This window comes from Ornithorhynchus anatinus, chromosome X1 (assembly GCF_004115215.2).
Source record: "Ornithorhynchus anatinus isolate Pmale09 chromosome X1, mOrnAna1.pri.v4, whole genome shotgun sequence".
In the NCBI taxonomy this organism is placed as follows: domain Eukaryota; kingdom Metazoa; phylum Chordata; class Mammalia; order Monotremata; family Ornithorhynchidae; genus Ornithorhynchus; species Ornithorhynchus anatinus.
In genome coordinates, this window is record NC_041749.1 from 8,321,212 (window position 1) to 8,342,571 (window position 21,360).

At 39.7% G+C, this 21,360-nt stretch overlaps 1 protein-coding gene and 1 non-coding gene across 4 annotated transcripts in view; both read left to right on the forward strand.

The window, feature by feature from the left end:
- The window catches only part of MYOM2 (myomesin 2), a 94,910-nt gene that overhangs the window by 69,631 nt on the left and 3,919 nt on the right, over positions 1-21,360 (forward strand). For all 3 annotated transcript variants that reach the window (XM_001505740.4, XM_029051371.1, XM_029051372.1), the window contains exons 26-34: positions 3,819-3,963; positions 4,077-4,136; positions 6,298-6,365; positions 8,646-8,759; positions 9,002-9,089; positions 9,860-9,898; positions 11,550-11,655; positions 20,017-20,180; positions 20,939-20,975. In XM_001505740.4, the coding sequence (XP_001505790.3) occupies positions 3,819-3,963; positions 4,077-4,136; positions 6,298-6,365; positions 8,646-8,759; positions 9,002-9,089; positions 9,860-9,898; positions 11,550-11,655; positions 20,017-20,180; positions 20,939-20,975 (821 nt within the window). The remainder of the gene's footprint in view (positions 1-3,818; positions 3,964-4,076; positions 4,137-6,297; positions 6,366-8,645; positions 8,760-9,001; positions 9,090-9,859; positions 9,899-11,549; positions 11,656-20,016; positions 20,181-20,938; positions 20,976-21,360) is intronic.
- Positions 12,514-12,651, forward strand: LOC114806937. Its single transcript, XR_003754990.1, has one exon. It is a non-coding gene; the product is annotated as a small nucleolar RNA SNORA7 (small nucleolar RNA).

Below are 21,360 nucleotides of genomic sequence, written 5' to 3' on the forward strand. Positions count from 1 at the left end.
TACATCTCCTTGATTCTATTTATTACTATTGTTTTTGTCTGTCTGTCTTCCCTGATTAGACTGTAAACCCGTCAATGGGCAGGGACTGTATCTGTTGCCAATTTGTACATTCCAAGTGCTTAGTTCAGTGCTCTGCACATAGTAAGCACTCAATAAATACTATTGAATGAATGAATGAATAAATTTGCGAATCATCTTTGGAGATGCAGTAGTTGAAGTCAAAGTGTCGAATGGATGTGGATGGAGACTAGAAAGGAACCCAGAACTGAGCCCTGAAAGTCTCCCATGGTTGTAGGGTGGGAGGCAGATGAGGAGCCTACAAATAAGATTGAGAAGGAGCAGCCCAAGACATAGGAGAACAAGGAGAGGATAATTTCAGTGAAACCCAGCTAGATAATGTTTCCAGCAGAAAGCGGTGTGTAGAGTGTCAATGGTGACTGAGCAGTTGAGGAGGATTAGAATAGCAGCAATTTGGATTTTGCAAGAAGGAAGTTATTGATGACCTTAGAGAGGGCTATTTCCATGGAGTGAAGTGGGGTCAAGAAAACTGGAGTATTCATTCAATAGTATTTACTGAGTGCTTACTATGTGCAGAGCACTGTACTAAGCGCTTGGAATGAACAAGTCGGCAACAGATAGAGACAGTCCCTGCCATTTGATGGGCTTACAGTCTAATCGGGGGAGACAGAACAATGGCAATAAATAGAGTCAAGGGGAAGAACATCTTGTAAAAACAATGGCAACTAAATAGGCAGTGGGTATGAACAACTCACTCAAGGAGTTTGGAAAGGAATGGTAGGGAACTCACCTGGGGTCAAAGGAGGGATTCTTTTTTTTTTTTTTTGGTTAGGGGATATGTGGGTGTTTCAGTGCAATCTGGGGATGGGGAAGAAGGTAAGGGTTTATGTGTTTTTAATGACTGAAGGGAGATGTATGTGTGAGGAGATAGATTTTTTTGAGAAGAGGCAGGAGTTCTCCTCTTGAGATGCTGCTGAGTAGGATTGAGTTGTAGAGGAGTCAGGAGTAGGTGGAGGGTTGCAGGATAAATTCTGATGGTTTCAATTTTTTCAATTAATTGGCAAGATCATTAGGGGCAATAGGTGGAAGAGGTCAGGGGATTTGAGCAGGTAGTTAAAATCTGAAATGGCTCGGAGGGGCAGTGGGTATAGAAGCCAATAAGGATAGTGAAATATTCTTGCCAGAAGGAAGGGAGGACAAAATTAAAGTGGTGAGGATGAATTTTAGTTGGTTGGAGTCAGCTTGGTGCCTGGGCTTCCCTACCTGTGCTCCACAGTTTGAGCTCAAGAGATGACGAAGTGTGCTGTGGAGGGAATCTAGGGCTGCAGGTTGGTGGAACAAGGTTGATAAAGGGATAGGGATGTGAGGGAGTTTATAGTTCAGTGAAGGGTGTGGATTTATGCATTTGTGGATTTTTATTGCTGTATTGTACTTTCCAAGTGCTTAGTACAGTGCTCTGCACACAGTAAGAGTTCAATAAATACAATTGATTGAATGAATAAATGTATCAAGAGAAGGAAGGGAAGAAATGGAGACCTAATGGGGGCCATGATGCCTCTGGAAAATCAGAAAAGTCCAGGCACAGGGGCTGTTCCTCTCGTCTTCCACTGGCCACCATTTGAGAATTCCTCCTTCTTTTCTGGTTTTCTCTGTATCCTAGAGAAGCAGCATGGCCTTGTGGATAGAAAGTGGTCCTGGAAGTCAGAAGGACCTGTGTTCTAATCCAGGCTTCAACTTTAGTCTGCTGGGTGACTTTGGGCTAGTCAATTCACTTCTCTGGGCCTCAGTTACTTCAGCTGTAAAATGGGGTTTAAGACTATAATCCCATGCGGGACAGGGGCAGTGTCCAACCTGACAACTGCGTATTTGCCCCGGCATTCAGTATAGTTCCTGACACATAGTAAGTGCTTAATAAATGCCATAAAACCCCCCAAAACAATTGCCCTCAAGTTGAGGCCAGAAAACCCATGATCTTCCCTTCAAGGTTAGCTTCCAATTATGTGTTGCTCCATCAAACTTGACAGAGAAACTCTCCTGTGAGAGACTCCAACATAAAAATGGGATTCAGTTTGAATATTATTTACAGATATATATTGAATAGCATTTTTCCCCTTTCCACCTGGATTTTAAACAACTGACATCAGAGCTAATATTCTGCAGTAGGAAAGTGTTATTTCACTTCTCTAATTAGTAATCCTCAGGTGACTTTTACATTTGGAGATTTATGATGTTTTGTTGAAACAGCATAGAGCTTCTATTTATGACACCCATAAAATCAATGAACTTCATCTTTCTGCATAATGGCAATAGCTAGAAGCCTAATTATTTTTAAAAAGCTGCCGAAACACTGCAGTGCAGCTACTGAACATTGTTCTGATGAAAGTTTGATTCTAGACCCTAGTTGGAACTATATATGTGATTTTCTAAGAACTAGCTGAAACAGGTACCTATAGGCCAGTTTATAGATAACATGAAAAGGTGTCAACCTATATAGAGGTTCATTTGATAATTTGGATACCTATAATTGAAGTACAAGCTCATAACCTTATAAAATATTCAAAGCCAAAGAAAGGTCATCAGATGGACCATCCATTTTCCCTTCTCTTATCTTCTTCTATCCCTCCCTCATTATTTTATGTCTAGAAATCCTCATTTAGTTTTTGGTATTGAACACACAGATAAATGTGTACTTGTTTTAATTGAATTTCTTGAGCATTAATTTTGTTTCTTAAAACTCTTTAATAATCTTGTCCTGACTTACCTTTCCATTCATTTCCACATTTCTTTAGTCTTTCTAATTTCCTGTTCCATTTCCTAATTTCATGAAATATGTTATCCTCTGCTTTGCTTTGAATTCCCACAATATGAGATTTTAAACTATTGTTTCAATACCCCGATCACTTCTGTTTGTAGGAAATGATTAGTGAAAGTCAAGGCAATTCAGAGGAAAACTCCATAAGGAGCATTTTATGAAGCATACCATTGTCTCTAACAGTGGATCCTCAGTCCTTCGGGGGCCCCAGTTCGGCAATTATCTTATCATTTCAGCAAGCAGAATGCTCCGGCTACAAGAACATTGAGCAATATAGAGATTCTAGCCCTAGAGGATCTAAATGTGTTGTTCTCTTCCAAGCCCTTATTAGGGTCCTCTGCAAACCATAGGCATTCAATAAATGCATTTGAGTGCTTGATTATATTTCCATTTCCTCTCTTCTACTCCATGTTTGTAATATTTTGTAACACACTAAACATTATTAATATTATTACTACGGGCAACAAGTCAAAACTCACCCATCCTGGGCACCAGCGCCACGGGAGAGAGTCGAGGGCAGAGACTCAAGTTTACTGCTCGGAAGGAGGCGATGGATTTGTACCAAGAAAATTCTTTTGATCCACTACCAGAACGATGGCAGATGGAGAGCGGGGCTTTCTGGGAGAGATATGTCTGTGGTGTCGCTATGGGTCGGTCACCGCTCGGTGGTATAAGACAAGACAATACAAAATGTCTGACAGATATGTTGTCTTTAGCTCTTATGGCTTGTGGGTTGGCGTCAGAGAGGGTGTAATGGGAGGCTGATGGCTCAGAGTTCAAATATGAATTAGTCATTTGCTAAATCATTGAGGTTTTGGGGATTTTGAACAACATTTTGATTTTTGATGTTGGCTGTGCTTTGAGATTATTTACTGCTGTTTTATGATGCAGACATTTAAAGAAAATGAAGGCAGTAGGGTGTTTAGGGGACTCACAAAGATTAGAGATAATTTAATGATTTGATTCTGTTTTTATTAATAACTACTAGACCCATAGAATTAAATGTGATAAATCCACTGGCATAATTGAGATGGTGATGGACCAATTTACTACTGAAAATGAAGGCACTTACACGGTACAGATTCATGATGGAAAAGCCAAGAATCAATCTTCATTGGTTCTCATTGGAGATGGTATGTCCACCAAATATATGAATTTCCCCCCAGAATTTGCTACCAGTCAAATGCATTTGAATACCTAAGCATATAAATTTCCTTCTTGGTTTTTTTTTTCCTTTGGAATTTAGCATTCAAGGCTGTACTGGAGGAGGCTGAATTGTACAGAAAAGAATTCCTCAGGAAACAAGGTAAATAACGAATTCATTCTGTCTGAAGATGGGTCGTTAAATATAATCCATTTGAAACAGGTAAGAAGCACTAAAAAGCTATATCAAATATGCATTCTAGTGATGAGTTTTCTTTACAAAGAACTATGAAGTCTTATGCCTTCCGATAATAAGATCATTAATATGAATCAATGATAGGTAGCAGTGATGAAAAGTGGAAGAAGTTATTAAAATGCATGAGATTTGAAAGCTAAATAGCAATAGTCCACTTGTGGGTTTCCCAACAATTGCCTAGAATTACTGATGTTATTTTCTTCCCCTCCAATGAAAGAAAGAAATTGTGGGCCTGAAGATTGACAGCTCATGGTTTATTCCATCACTTGAAAAATGGTGTTTGAAAGATTTATTTATTCATTCAGTCATATTTATTGAGCACTTACTGTGTGCAGAGCATTGTACTAAGTGCTTGGAAAGTGAAATGCAGCAATAAAGAGAGAAAATCCCTGCTCACAATGGGCTTACAGTATAGAGGGATGGGTTTACAGTCACCTAACTGCATCCATGATGTGTGTGTGTGTTCATTATGCACAACTGATCATCAATTCACATGATGCTCAGTGGAAAAGAGCCTGGGCTTCGGAGTCAGAGGTCATGGGTTTGACTCCCGGCTCTGCCACTTGTCAGCTGTATGACTGTGGGCAAGTCACTCAACTTCTCTGTGCCTCAGTTACCTCATCTGTAAAACGGGGATTAACTGTGAGCCTTACGTGGGACAACCTAATTACCCTGTATCTACCCCAGCACTTAGAACAGTGCTCTGCACATAGTAAGTGCTTAACAAATACCAATGTTATTATGACCCCTCTAGACTGGAAGTTCGCTGTGGACAGGGGAGGGGTCTAACAAGACCATTATATTATACTCTCCCACGCGCTCGATATATACTATTGATTGATTGAGGTCCTAAACCTGAACTAGTAATGGAACTAGTGGGTTGAAAAGCAGTCTACAAAGCAGCAAAACACTAAATATCGTCATAGAAATCTGTAAGGTGTTTTGAACACCGTCGTGGCAGTACTCGGAACTTCTGTTTACCATCAAGATCTATTAGAGTAAGGAAGAGTCAAGCCACCAAGATTTGATTCTGTTTCCCATCAAAACAACAGCAAAGCAGAAAATACATGATCAATACACTATCTGCATCTCCTCATGATCCAGTGAAAGGAAGGCCTCACATGACTTGCAATATAACATTTAGATGAATCAAGGAGTGTCTGAAGTCAGTGATTTGTGGACAAAGCTGAAGAGAACCAGAAATACATGGATCAGCCCCTATCTAAAGATGTTTACTTGTTCCTGAAAAAGCTATTTAGTTGCACACATACATGTACATATACATATGATGTATACATACACACACACACACACACACACACACACACACACACACACACACCAACAGCCCCACTGAAGGATGGGCTCTTCTTGTCTCAGAAAAAGGCAAGGTCTTGCTCAGATAGCACAAGCACTGCTATCATGATTTTCTGAAGATTCTCTCCCCTGTGAGAAGGAAGCCCTCAGAAGCAGAGAAGACTGTTCAAAAAGTGAAGATATGGCTTCAGTTCCAACCTTTAGGAAGGTCATTATTAAAATCAAAGTCATGGAAAATGGCACAGCACTGTGATCTAATGCCATTCCAGCAAAATCTTCAATCATAACAGTAACCTTCAGAACAAGGCAAAGATTTCCAAAGCTGTAGTAATTACCACCCAACCTGCTATAGCTTCTGCAACCATCACACTTCCCCCACAGACTATTCTCTTCAGGCCAGGAGTCTAACGCTTTCTACATGCACAGTTTAGAGTGTTCAGGGAGTAGTGTTTCATGGGCTTTGTTGAGTCCATTAATCCTATTTTTGCTTTATAGTTGATGTATATTATTGGCATGTGCCAGCTTGCCCTACTCCTTTCAGGAAATGTTTTCTCTCAGTGATGGCTCATGGGAAGAGAGAGGAGAGGTACTAATGTCCTCTTGGCAGTCAGTAGTTGAAAAAAAAGCTAGTGTACTAGTCTGGAAACCTGAAAATGCTCATCTTCATTCCTGCTCCATCATTTATTTACTTCTAGCAAGAAATACCTTCTCGTGGATGCACTTATGAAAATTTGCTACTTGCTTTTCCTAGGTCCTCATTTTGAAGAATATTTGCACTGGGATGTAACAGAAGAATGCGAGGTTCTCCTTCAATGTAAGGTGAGAGATTCTACAAATTGAATCTATATTCAGGACTGGGATTGAATTTTGCCTATGACCTATACGCTAGGGAATCTCCTAGCTGTAACCTGTATTCTATATACTGTTTCCTGAGCCTATCTATCTATCTATCTATCTATCTATCTATCTATCTATCTATCTATCTATCTATCTATATCTATCTATCTATCTATCTATATCTATCTATCTATCTATCTATCTATCTATCTATCTATCTATCTATCTTTCTCTCTCTCTCTCTCTCTCTCTCTCTCTCTCTCTCTCTCTCCATCCATCCATCCATCCATCCATCCATCCATCCATCCATCCATCCATCCATCTATATTCTATGACTTTTGAACCGGATGCAATACCATCAGGGAATTTCTAATACATCATCCTCAGGCCTACACTTTATGGAGAAGGGTGTATCATCCTCCATGGCTCACTGAGATGAACAGTTTTACCACATAGTTAATAACAGTGATAATATTTGTTAAGCACTTACTATGTGCCAGGCACTGTACTAAACACTGGGGTGGTTACAAGCAAATTGAGTTGGACACAGTCCCTGTCCCACATGGGGTTTCCCCTTTCCCCGTCCCCCCTCCCAGCCCCCCAGCATTTATGTACATACCTGAAATTTTATTTATTTGTATTGATGTTTGTCTTCCCCCCTCTAGACTGTGTAGCTCGTGGTGGGCAGAGAACATCACTGTTTATTGTCGTGTTGTACTTTCCTAAATGCTTAGTACAGAGCTCTGCACACAGTAAGCTCTCAATAAATATGATTGAATGAATGAATGGATGGGGCTCAAAGTCTCATATGCCCTTTTACAGATGAGGTAACTGAGGCCCAGAGAAGGAAAGTGACTTGTACACAGTCACACAACAGACAAATGACAGAACTGGGATTAGAACCCAAGTCCTTCTGACTCCCAGGTCCTTGCTCTGGGTCAGTTGCCGTAAGGTATTCAGAACAGCTAAAATGGTACATAGCAAAACTGGGACTGAGAAAACTGTGGTTGGGGAGGGAAACCCATATAAACAGCTGCTTCCATTCTGGGAGTTGAAAAATAGTCCCAAACTGTTACTGGGAACAGTTGGGAACCGTCAGTGGGAATTGTCAACTGCATCTCTGGAGGAAATCCAGCCTAGAATGTAACGATGCTGTGGGCAGGGAATGTGTCTACCAACACTACTGTATTGAATTCCCCCCAAGTGGCCAGTAGAGTGTTCTGCACAGAGTAAATGCTTAATAATGATATCGGTTGACTGATTGATATGCAGCTACTTTAATCAAGGACTTTTTAACCTGTATTTTAGTAGAGAAGCAGCATGGCTTAGTAGAAAGGACAAGGGATTGAGAGTCAGGGGATGTGGTTTCCAATCCCGGCCCTGCCACTGGTCTGCTGTGCGACCTTGGGCAAGCCACTTAACTTCTCTGTGCCTCAGTTACCTCATCTGTAAAATGGGGATTAAGACTATGATCCACACGAGGGGCAACCTGACTACCTTGTATCTACCCCAGCGCTTAGAACAGTGCTTGGTCCATAGTAAGAGCTTAACAGACACCATAATTATTACTGTTATTATTAGATGGAAATAGAATGTGGATACCCAGATGTAGAGGAACATGTTTTTATTTTTTAAGGATGCAACACACTTTGCCAAAAGTTAATGTTAACTAAGTATATTAGGAAAAAATATAGGAGGAATGTGTTAAAATGCTACATTCTAACAAATACACTAAGCACCCGTTCATGGACCAAGGAGCATAAAATAGAAATCCACTTATAAACAACAATTTTTTTTTCTTTCCTTGACTTATTCCTAAACTGGAGTCTGACAGACTAGAAACTCCAGAAGGGTTACTTACCAGGTTAGGATCTTTGAGGATCTTGCCCTCAGTCACTTGTGCTTCCTGGCTTAGTGGCTTGGGAGTCAAAGGTCGTGGGTTCTAATCCCGGCTCTGCCACTTGTCTGCTGTGTGACCTTGGGTGTGTCACTTAACTTCTTTGGGCCTCAGTTTCCTCATCTGTAAAATGGGGCTTGAAACTGCGAGCCCCACAGGGGACAACTTGCTTACTTGGTATCAGTGCTTGGCACATATTAAGCACTTAACATATACCATCATTATTATAATGAATTTTCTTTAGAGTATTTTGGAACGAGCACCCCTGTTTATCATTTTACATTCTAAATGTGAATTCCATTCTGAGTTCCAAGATGACATTTGCAATGATACTTAATAAGTGTGATTTATGCTTCTGTATGCAGGTAGCAAACACAAAAAACGAGACAGTTTTCAAATGGCTAAAGGATGATGTTCTGTGTGAAGGGCAAGCGGTACCTGATTTGAGCAAAGGATTCTGTGAGCTCCGTATTCCAAAGGTATAGTAGATTGAATACAATAATGGTCAGGATACTATTAAAATGAAAATATATTCTAGATATGTAGTGTTGAAGTGCATATGTAATTCCCATTTTATTTATATTCATGGGCGGGATTCTAGTACAACTTTTGTAAATCTTTGAAGCCAGATTATATAATATTTTTAATTTCAATATCATATGTAAGATGTAAGTAGATGTGGTAGTTCTGGCTTGACATAAGTAATGCACTTAATTTACAGTTATCTAAGAAGGCTCAAGGTGAATATAAGGCAACACTGAAAGATGACAGAGGCCAAGATGTATCTCTCCTTGAACTAGCTGGGAAAGGTAAAAAACCAAGAAGCCCAACTATCTTCGGCTGAGTGAAAATGAATTTTACCTATAGTATACTCTACATCGAAATAATACGTTCATATGTAGCTTAATACATGGCCCAGGTCTTCCCTTTCAAATTGTAGAATGAAATAATACATTTTTGCACTTCTGTAATCTTCAAAGCTATTTTGATGTTTTAAAGTAAAGAATTTAGAATGTTCTTTGGTGCTTTGTAAGACACTATAAGATCCCTGATATCCAAGTGGACTTTTAATCCTCTACCATTTAGCAGCATGGCTTAGTGGAAAGACCACAGGCTTGGGAGTCAGAGGTCATGTGTTCTAATCCTGGCTTTGCCATTTGTCAGCTCTGTGACTTTGGGCAAGTCACTTAACTTTGCTGTGCCTCAGTTACCTCATCTGTAAAATGGGAATTAAGACTGTGAGTCCCACGTGGGCCATCCTGATTACCTTGTATCTGCCCCAGCACTTAGAACAGTGTTTGGCACATAGTAAGCACTTAACAAATACGATCATTATTATTATTATTATTACTGAAGCAATGATTAAATTTTTCAGGTAATTTCATTGTTAGGTTTATGCTGACCAAATTTTCTTGTTGTTAAGTCATTTCATACTCATCTCCATTTTATGAAATTGTCATTTCAATTTCTCAGATATGATATTAACATATTTTCCTATGCTATGCAAACATAGACACAAGAATAATGTCTTCTGCTGAAGTCATGCATTTTAATGGTACATGAATCTCTTCATTTTCAGTATATGATGACATAATCTTGGCTTTGAGCAGAGTCTGTGGTAAGTAAACAATTTCTAAATTTCAAGTAAGTTACTGCTTTCTGATGTGTCCAGTTGCTATCGCAAAGAGGAAATCTAATGCAATTTCAGTCTGTAGTTTATAGAGATGAGCAATTAACCTTTAGAATAGGAATCAGACTTTCTCCGGAGACACTGCTTTAAAGAGTCCCCAAAATTGTAATAATGAGCTTATATATTTAAGATTATTATTCATTTATTCATTTATATTTATTGAGCACTTACTGTGTGCAGAACACTGTACTAAGTGCTTGGACAGTACAGTTCAGCAACAGATAGAGACAATCCCTACCCAACAATGGGCTTCTAAAATTAGGCTTCTTCAAGAATGCTCACTCAGGTAGTGGTCTAATTATTATAATTAAGTAGTAATAATTGCTATTCAGGTTTTATTACTGTTGAATATAAATGTTCAAAGGAAACCAAAGCAAGGGTTATTAATACCCAGTAGTTTTGCATAGTTAACAAATACATTTCTTGTTCTGTTTCAAGTTGAATGCAACCTGAGAGGATGGGTCAATTACCAAAAGACCAAAGGTCATAGAATCACGTGCATATGCGATGCAGAAAGGAAAGGGAATCAGAAAAAGGAAGGATTAATTGGGGAAATTATGAAATTGTGTCATGAATTCTTTACCTGGATCTGCTATTGACTCATCCACAGGAAATACCAACAGGCAAATGACACCTTACCAGCTCACAAGGGACTTGCACTCTCATAAGAGTGATAGACATAAAAATATTTGCAGGGCAGCAGGGAATGTATCTGTTATATCGTTATATTGTACTCTCCCAAGTGCTTAATGCAATGCTCTGCACAGAGCAAGCACTCAATAAATACTGTTGACTGACTGACTAAACAAACTGCCCAATACTGACTCTCTCCAGTTGTTTTCTGTATGCATTTTATGACTTCTATCTTTCTTAGTTTCACATTAATAGTTCCTTTATCTTCCCTTTTCCCAGAGAAAACATGGACTTGAATTTGTTGTAATTCCTTCATGTTTTGAGTTCTGATCCTATAAATGGGCAGACATCCTCACTTAAATTTGGCATTTGGGGTGCCTTTGCTCTTATTTTTTCCTTAATGCATCTATTCCACATTGAGGCTGATATCCATAGCTGATGACACTTTCTTTTTAAAAATATTCAATGCTGAATGTTTTAGGCTGGCCTTGTTATAAATGGGCAAACATGCTCGAAATAGAAGCCAAACAAAATGATTAAAAAAAAACAACTTCCTGAATTGTACAATTACCACAGGTACAGCTACATGACAATTGAGGCAAAATTGAATCAATCATTCAGTGTCATTTGAGTACTTACTGTGTGCAGAGCACTATTCTAAGCATTGGGGAAAGTACAATAATATCCTGTCGGTAATGATGCCTACCCAAAGAGAGCTAAAAGACATGCGGGCGACAATGTTTAAACTCAAGATTTTAGAAAAAAAAAAAAGCATGGCTCTCTGTACTCTAAAAGAACATAGCAAACAGGTAAATTTCATTATTTTCTATCTAAATTATGTATTTCAAGTGGCATGGGAGGAGAAAGAATTTATAACCACAAAACATGTTTAGATAATGTTCATCATCTTGGTTCCTTCAGTGTAAACATGTTGTATTTTCTGCAGGAGCTTCTGCTTCTCCACTAAAGATACTCTGCACCCCAGAAGGGATTAGGCTGCAGTGTTTCATGAAATACTTCGCAGATGAAATGAAAGTGAACTGGTATCACAAGTAAGTAAATCAAGGCATAAATCCCAAGAGCCTACTTTTATGTTTAGTTAGCCTGATGGTAGTTTACTGTGAAATGTAGCCAAGTAGACTGTCTAATTGTGCAGACTACAGGTCTGTTCATCATGTTTATGGAGTGTTTCCACAGTTGATAATCAAAAATTTAGAACTTTGGCCCTAGATTGGCCGCAGACTTGCAGTATAATGCCTTAATGCATTTAGTAGGGATATCAGTTATATGGCTGTCAGGTATTGTTAAAAGTCATCTACTTACCTAGACCAAGGGATCCTGCGGGTAGCTTGGTGTATAAAAGTTAGTATATAGCCTACCTTCCTTATGGCATAAATCTTGGGCACTTAATTGACCTATGCTACTAGCAAACAATTTGTTGACTTCCTAACTGGGAGTAATAGATTGGTTGCCTTTGATTCTCTTTCAGTATCTGTCTATTGAAACTCACTCACATGGGTGAGACATTTTACTTCTCTGGGAATGCTAAGCATTTTAGAATCCTTCTATCATAACATGAAGTGTACCTGTGACCTTTCAAAGGGTTTAGGTTTTTGAGATTTCCTTTGGATGAGTCATATGTAACAGAGTACTAAACTGAGATTCACAACCTAGGTCTACACCCCCACTAGAGGGAAGGAAAAATGTTTACAAATTCTATTGTAGTCTCTTCCCCAAACTCTTAGCATAAAGCCCTGCACAGAGTAATATCTCAGTAAACCCTATTTATGGATTGATTCAGCCCGTTTTGTGATGGTTTAAAAGTACCAAAATGGGACATTCCAAATCAAGGCAACTTGTCCCATCACTGCTTAATATAATCACCTATTTGGTAACTCCAAAGGGTGACTCTCCTCTCAGGGTCATACCTGGACGGTTCCCAGTACTCTACCAGTCTTGACTACGGGAGGGACAGTCAAGCAGAGGCCTACCCATTCCATTCCTAGCTTGGGCAGCGGCTAGTGAGTGGAAGGCAATCTGCTACAAATCAAAATTTCCCTGTGCTGGGCAGCAGTGGCGTAGGAGAGAGTCGAGGGCGGGAGACTCATGTTTAGTGCATGGAAGTGCATAGTGCATGGAGTTGAAGATAAACCACTTCCACATTTTTATCAAGAAAACTGCATTGCATCAAGAAAACCAATTGCAGATGGAAGTGGGGTGTTCTGGGAGAAATGTGTCCCTGGCGTCACTAGGGGTTGGAGATAACTCATCAGCGTAAAACAAGACAATAAAGGGTGACTTTTTCAATTCAAGAGTCAGTCAGTCAGTCGTATTTATAGAACACTTATCATGCGCAGAGAACTGTGCTTGGACGAGTACAATATAACAATAAACAGACCGAGTCCCTGCCCACAATGAGCTTACAGCCTAGAGGGGGAGACAGGCATTCATATAAATAAATAAATTACAGATATGTACATAAGTGCTGTGCAGCTGGGAGGTGGACGCCAAAGGGAGTGGGAGAAAAGGAAAGGAGTGCTCTTGGAAGATATTCATTCATTCAATAGTATTTATTGAGCGCTTACTATGTGCAGAGCACTATACTAAGCTCTTGAAATGTACAATTCAGCAACAGATAGAGACAGTCCCTGCCCATTGACGGGCTCACGGTCTAATCGGGGAAGACAAACAGACAAAAACAATAGCAATAAATAAAATCAAGGGGATATACATCTCATTAACAAAATAAATAGGGTAATAAAAATAAATACAAATGAGTGGATGAGCACAGTGCTGAGGGGAGGGGAAGGGAGAGGGGGAGGAGCAGAGGAAAAGGTGGGGGAAAAGGGGGCTTAGCTGAGGGGGGGCAGAGAGGCAGCAGAGGGAGCAGAGGGAAAAGGGGAAGCTCAGTCTGGGAAGGCCTCCTGGAGGAGGTGAGCTCTCAGTAGGGCTTTGAAGAGGGGAAGAGAGTTAGTTTGGCGGAGATGAGGAGGGAGGGCATTCCAGGACAGCGGGAGGACGTGGGCCAGGGGTTGACAGTGGGATAGGCGAGAGTGGGGGACGGTGAGGAAGTGGGTGGCAGAGGAGCGGAGCCTATGGGGTGGGCAGTAGAAAGAGAGAAGGGAGGAGAGGTAGGAGTGGGGCAGATATGTGCCTTGAGATTCTGGCTAGAGTTTAGATGTTTCTCTTCTGCCAAGCACATCACTGAACCATTTTCTGTAGAAATCATTATTTTTGTCGTGATGTGTTTCAGTGTCTTATTTGGTTGTAGCGTGTCTTCAGTAAAGCAACACAGAGAAACACCCCTGAGTGATCAGGCAACAAAGTATATTCTGTGGGCTGTGTCACTCACCCACTGGTCTTTCCCACCACCTGACATGCGCAGATTGGAATTATGATCAGCCATATTATCTTGGAAAATTACTGACAGGAAATTTAAGGATAAATTCCTTAAATTTTGAAATAAAGATATTGGAAACCGGAAAAACAAAATGGCAGCTGAAGTGGTTAAAGGGAAAAGTAGCAGCACATAAAGTTACAACTTCCACAGCATCAAGCCTAGGCAGAGCTTCTGATTTGTTGATTTTTCAATAATATTTAGGGAGTTTTCCTTCTTATGTAAAGCAAAAAAAAAAAAGAAGGCTGTTTCAAAGAGTTAATAAGGTAGCAGGCAACCTGATTTGGAGAGTGGAGGTTAGAGAGGAAGAAATTACTTTAAATTATTTCAATTGCATAAAAGATTAAATAGTTCATGTTTTCATGATTCATAAAGTGAATATCTGTGCTTAATGTGAAGAAAAAGCTTAATTTAATGTTTTAACATTTGGTGTTAAATCATTTCTTTGACATTTAGTACTTCAGTTGTATTTAATTGTTTCTGCATGTTCTGTTATGGAAAGCCAGACTGAGAAATACTGTACACAGTGCATTAAAAAAAAAAGTAGTAAACCTTTCTTGAAAATATACACTGATGCCTTAAAAAATATTCTATGTTAAAGGTGTCACATAAGCACTAATTTTTTTTGCTAAGTCACTAAATCAATAAATTACGATGAGAATTTTCTGAAGCGCAAACATAAGCAAAACCAATTGTTCTCTGGTTTAAAAATATGGGGTAATAGATAAAGAAATGTTGAAAATGCCACTAGAAAGAAATGACTGGAAACCTAATTATAATGAGATAGAAAGCTAACAATGAAGAATTCAGTGAAAAAGTTCTCTCCAAAGTAATTTAGTTGTCTTATTTAAAGGTGAAATTAATATTTCAACCAGAAATATTCCCATTAAAGTGGATGGATAATTGTCAAACCAGAATTTTCCACAGTATTAGTGACTGAAATTATGAGTTTAATTTATTGAGGACCCAAAAAAGAAAGAGAAAAATATAGTGACTTACCAAATTGATATAGCCTCCCATTCTTAGGCATTGGAGTGTTAACAACAGCAATTTAAGTTGAACATAGGCTCCTCCAAGACACAATTTATCAGCGCCTTCCTGGCATCTGTAAGGTGGATTTTGGGTCAAATGAATTTCACCTTTTGAACAAAGCTGCTAGATATGACTGATAAATAGCGACTCTATATGCTTTTTCCCTGTGGCTTCTGGTAGAGCTGCTTAACATTTCAAGCAGGTGTCTCCCAAACCTTTTCAATTTCTTCCTGAAGGAATTCTAGCCTCTGTGACCCTAAACAAGCATAGGGATCAACTTCTTTATCTGTAGATGGTGAGAGATAGTGCGGGAATTCTTGTGACATAGATTGTTTCTGAGACCACCCTAAACTGGAAATAATTGAGATAAATGAAATGGTCTAACCTCCAGAGCAAAACCTGGTGATATAATGAAATCAAACAGAACCTCAAGAAATTGGTACGTGGAACATCTCTTAGTCTTCCCTTGAAACAGGGCGCTTAGATAATCTGAGGAATTTATGTGGTCCAGAGCAACACAGGAGGGGCATGATCCAAATCCCCAGAATGATTGAAATCGGCTGCTCCTTAGCAGGAGACAAATCCCAAAGTAATATCCACTTGGTGTAGAACAGGGACTATAATACAGTTTCCATCATGGTAGTGTGAAAGGCCAGACTGTGAATCTCTGGCAGTTGGGGCCAAAATCCCTGCCTCCTCAAAATGGCTGCTTCATTTACAAGGCTAAATCAGCAGTGTTTATATTGCAAAAAATATAAGGCAGCTTCTTTTAAAATTTAGAAATTATATTATAAATAGACATATGTATATAACATATATATTATCATTTATAATATATTAGAAATATATATATATATAACATATGCATGTTATATGCTTGTGTATATTATAATTTCTAAATTTTAAAAGAAGCAAGTTGAGCCTCACAGCCAGTATATCTGGGTTTTTAATAATATGAAATTAATAATATGAGAGAAATGAAGAATGGTGAACCTTTCTAATAAGAGCAGCGTGTGCTTCAACAGACTTTTCGTTAAGTTGAGGAAGAATTGAGTAAGAGAAGCAGTGTGGCCTAGTGGATAGAACCCTGGCCTGGGAGTCAGAAGATCATGGGTTCTTATCCCGGCTCTTGACACTTGTCTGTTGTGTGGCCTTGTGCAAGGCACTTCACTTTTCTGTGCCTCAGTTCCCTCATCTGTAAAATGGGGATTAAGACTGTGAGCCCTTTGCGGGACAGGGACTATGCCTAGCCTGATTTCTTTGTATCCACCCCAGTGCCTGACACATAGTAAGGGCTTAACAGATACCATTATCATTATTATTACTAATAAATAAATTGATTATGTGAACTTAATTGCCTCCCTAATTTCCATTTTGTTTGACCATATGAAAATGAGTTTGGTAGACCATCAGAAGATGGAGTTTTTAGAGCAATGTAACTTATTTGCATATGCCTCATTAAAAGTACATCTAAGTAAACACACCACAAATCCACATACAATCCAGGGAATCTTGTATTAAGTGATAATTACTAACTTAATGCTTAATTCATTTTTTTGTGAGATTCGTTACTATGAAGAACTAACATTTTGCCGAATGTTTGCCCTTCCTTTGTGAGACAACAGGCTGCTGTAAGAAAAGCGTGCTCTTGGCTCTTAGGGCACTTGCGTTATATCTCATTCCATCAGAACTGGAAGGTTTTGTCAGGGCCTCTCCTAATCCTCAATTGATGATTGGGCTTGAGATCCAGTCCTGTATTCTTCACAGCCCTACCCTGTAGGAATGCAACAAGGAATCTCAAAGCTGGTTTCAGAATACAGTTCTGATCCGCAGGTGAACTCTTGCAACGCGACAGACTGAAAGCATCATCCAACATCCTTTTCTGGAATATTTACATGCTTACAGAAGCCCGACAGCATGGTCTTGTGCAAAAGATCTATTGGGAGTAAGAGGAACTGGGTTCTAATCCTAGCTCTGCCACTTGTCAGCTGGGGGATCTTGGGCAAGTCACTTACTTTTCTCATCTGTAAAACAGGGATTCTCTCTCTGACTTAGGCTGCATTACAGGGTCTGTGTCCAACCAGATTATCTTCTATCTACTCCAGTGCTTCTCTCTCTGATTTAGGCTGCATTACAGGGTCTGTGTCCAACCAGATTATCTTCTATCTACTCCAGTGCCTGGCGTAGAGTAAATCCTTATTAAATTCACCAAGATCAGTCAATCAGTCATATTTGTTGAACACTTATTGGGTGCTGATCACTGTACTAAGCACTTGGGAGAGTACAATACAGCAGAGTTAGTAGACGTGTTTTCCTTGCCCACAAGGTGCTTACAGTCCAAGCTCCTGAGGTATTGGAATGTCAAGATGTTTGTTAGAGTCAGAGTTTAAAATGTCCTGTGACCCTCTCTCTAATCCCATACAAGTCAGAGGTTTGAAAATGCAGTGAGGGATCTGTAGACTGAAGTCAGAATCCACTCAGATCTCCTTGGAAACCCTTCCAGCTCATCAGACTACACAGATTTTGGCAAGGTCAGTGCCATATTTGCACTTGTGGATAAAATCTTATCATCAAAACGTTGGCTTTGAAAATGAATTACAGCAATATATGTCCGGTGATTGTATTCTGTAGGTACACATCCACGAGAAGATATTCAGATGATTATGAACCACATTTCAGAATGAGCAAAGCCTGATGGATGGGCACCTAGGTTGAAAAGTGTACCTTTCCTCGGTGGGTCGTTTGAGGAGAATGGTTGCCAGTGGGATTTTGGAGTAGTTGCTATCAGGAAAGTGAAATAGGAGAACTGTAAACAGGGTAGTCTGAGGAGATTCTTTAAAGGCATGAAAAAAGCAAGATCTCATTCAAGAGGAGCGTAGAGTCAAGATACAGTGGCTGAAGACAGGTTAGCCTGGGCTGCAGTAATCAGAATTGGGGTGACGGCCTTGGAGCAGAAACTTCCGGAAGATTGTGAAATCATGGAAAAGTTAAAATAGCTTTGGGCACCATAGGTGTCAAAGGTAACAGTAGAGCAAAGGCAGTGGGACCTAATGGTAAGAACATGGGATTGCGTTCAGGAGACCCGGGTTCTAGTCCTGCCTCTGCCACTTACACACTTAGCATGGCTTAATGGCAAGAGCACGGGCTTGGGAGTCAAAGGTCGTGGGTTCTAATCCCAGCTCTGCCACTGATGAACTGTGTGATCTTCGGCAAGTCACTTGACCTCTCTGGGCCTCAGTTACCTCATCTGGTAAATGGGGATTAAGACTGTGAGCCCCACGTGGGACAACCTGTTTACCATGTATTTCCCCCAGTGCTTAGAACAGTGCTCGGCACAAAGTAAGCGCTTAACAAATACAATCGTAATTATTATTATTCTTACCTTGGGCAATTCACTGAACTTCTCTGGATCTAGATTTTTCATCTGTAAAATGGGGATAAAATACCTATTCTCCCTACCGTGAGGGACAGGGACTGGGTCCGATTTCATTTGTCTTGTATGTACCCCAGCACAGTGCTCAGCATAAAGTAAGCACTCAATGTATATATGTCTTTAATTTTTACATGCATACAAGGTGAAAGGAACTGTCAGTCACACATTGGTTTTATTAGCTACACTTCTGCATAATAGCAAAAATCCAGCCTTGGCAGTACCTTCTTTGAATCTGAGGGAGAACTACATATTTCTATGTATACACACACACACTATTTACAACCTAGAGAGATGAAAAGCAGCATGGTGTAGTGGAGAGAACACGGGCCTGGGAGTCAGAAGGTCAAGGGTTCTAATCCCAACTCCACCACTTGTCTGCTGTGTGGCCTTGGGCAAGTCAACTTCACTTCTATGGGCCTCAGTTCCCTCATCTATAAAATGGGGAGTAGGACTGTGAGCCCTATGCGGGACAGGGACTCTGTGCACCCCGATTTGCTTGTATTCACCCCAGTGCTTAGTACAGTGCCTGGCACATAGTAAGCACTTAACAAATACCATAATTATTATTATGTAGCCTCAGTCATGATGGTAGAAATAACCCATTGGTTTGGAAATTTTTTTAGGGTAGGGACTGTGTTCTGATTCTACTGTACCCTTCCAAGTAAAGTGTATAGTGATTTACACACGACAAGTGCTAAAGAAATAAATTGTGGTATTTGTTTAGTGTGTACTATGTGCAAAGCACTGTTCTAAGTGCTGGGGGATACAAGGTGATCAGGTTGTCCAACGTGAGGCTCACAGTTAATCCCCATTTTACGAATGAGGTCACTGAGGCACAGAGACGTAAAATGACTTGCCCACAGTCACACAACTGACAAGTGGCAGAGCTGGGAGTCGAACCCATGACCTGACTCCGAAGCCCAGGCTCTTTCCACTGAGCCACGCTGCTTCCCCAATACCTTTGATGGATTGACTGAACCTGGATTATTGCTTCCCAGACCCTCCCCTCCTCTCTATATCCCTTAAAGGCTCTGTTTCAAGTCTTTCAAAGACTGCAGGAAATAATAATGTTGGTATTTGTTAAGCGCTTACTATGTGCATAGCACTGTTCTAAGCGCTGGGGTAGATACAGAGTAATCAGGTTGTCCCACGTGAGGCTCACAGTTAATCCCCATTTGACAGATGAGGTAACTGAGGCACAGAGAAGTTAAGTGACTTGCACACAGTCACACAGCTGACAAGTGGCAGAGCTGAGATTCGAACTCATGACCTCTGACTCCCAAACCCAGGCTCTTTCCACTGAGCCATGCTGCTTTTGTGGTCGGATCACTGAATCTCACCTAGCTCAACAAGACAACTCAGAAACTGTTAGAAAGCATTCCTGGGTTCTTTCCAAAAGAAAAGTCTAATAATTCTGAGATTCTGAAACATTGATTTAACTAAGTTGACTATGTAACTGGTCTGTGTTTTAATAAGAATATTGCATTGTCACAGTCTACTGGATATACTGGACACCCTTACTCCCAAACTTATTTCTGTTCATTTTTCAAGAGATGCTAAAGTTTCTTCGAGTGAACACATGAGAATTGGAGGCAGTGAAGAAATGGCCTGGATGCAGATCTGCGAGCCGACAGAAAAAGATAAAGGAAAATATACCTTTGAAATTTTCGATGGCAAGGACAAACATCAACGTGTGCTAGATCTCTCTGGACAAGGTAATATCTTGATTATTGATGGTCATTCCATTAAAACACCTAATATGTTTTAGATATCTGGGTTTAAATCTATAATTAAAATAGAAAAATCTGTGGTAAGTCACAATATTGGCATACAAGAGAAGAAAGAGTCCGGGCTTGGGAGTCAGAGGTCGTGGGTTCTAATCCCGGCTCCACCTCTTGTCCCCTGTGTGACTTTGGGCAAGTCATTTAACTTCTCTGTGCCTCTCTTCCCTCATCTGGTAAATGGGGATTAAGGCTGTGAGCTCCACGTGGCACAACCTGATAACCTTGTATCTATTCCAGCAATTAGAAAAGTGCTTGGCACATAGTAAGTGCTTACCAAATGCCATAATTATTATTATAATGATGACTTTGTTTTCTGTGTGACCTTGGAGAAATGACTTAACCTCTCTGTGCCTCAGATTTAACTCCTAAGTGAGGATTAAATACTTGTTCTCCATCTTTCTGTGAACCCCATGTGGGGCAGGGACTATAACTGATCAGATTATATTGTAGCTACTCCAGTGTGCTTAGCTTACTGCTTGGCACACAGTAAGCACTTAATGAAAAACAAGTATCATTAATGTCTTGCGTTTTTAGTATCATACAGTGGAAATTGTCTGTGCATCATTGCTTAACCATTTCACTATTTAATCTGCCTTCACAAAAAGTAACCATTGCCTGTATCTCAGAGTGCATTTACATAAAAATTACAAAATTAAAAGTTAAATAATAGATGAAATATTTCATTACAGCTTTTGATGATGCATTTGCAGAATTCCAACAACTCAAGTAAGATTTGCATATTTTATTAATATAATTTGACTTTTTTTCTCTCTGAGCTCATTTTGTCTTTCTATGGAGACCACCGAAAGGAATCAAGCATGGGAAATTATCTAGGGGCTACAGATAAAAATCTAGCTCATTATTCATGTTGCAGTCCAATAATTCTTTTAAACTAAAAATATCGCTGAGTCGAGTTTTCTAACACCATTAATATCTATATGTAGAGTAATGGATTTCTCATATGGTCAGAGTAAAGAATTGTCCTAAAGAGAAAATGATTTGTAAAAATACTGTGTTTAAATGATTCTTTTATTCCTTAGCTACATAGGCAGAAAAGTGGGGGGGAAAACGTTTTTATTTATTTATTATTTCTACCCATTGGAGTTTAAGC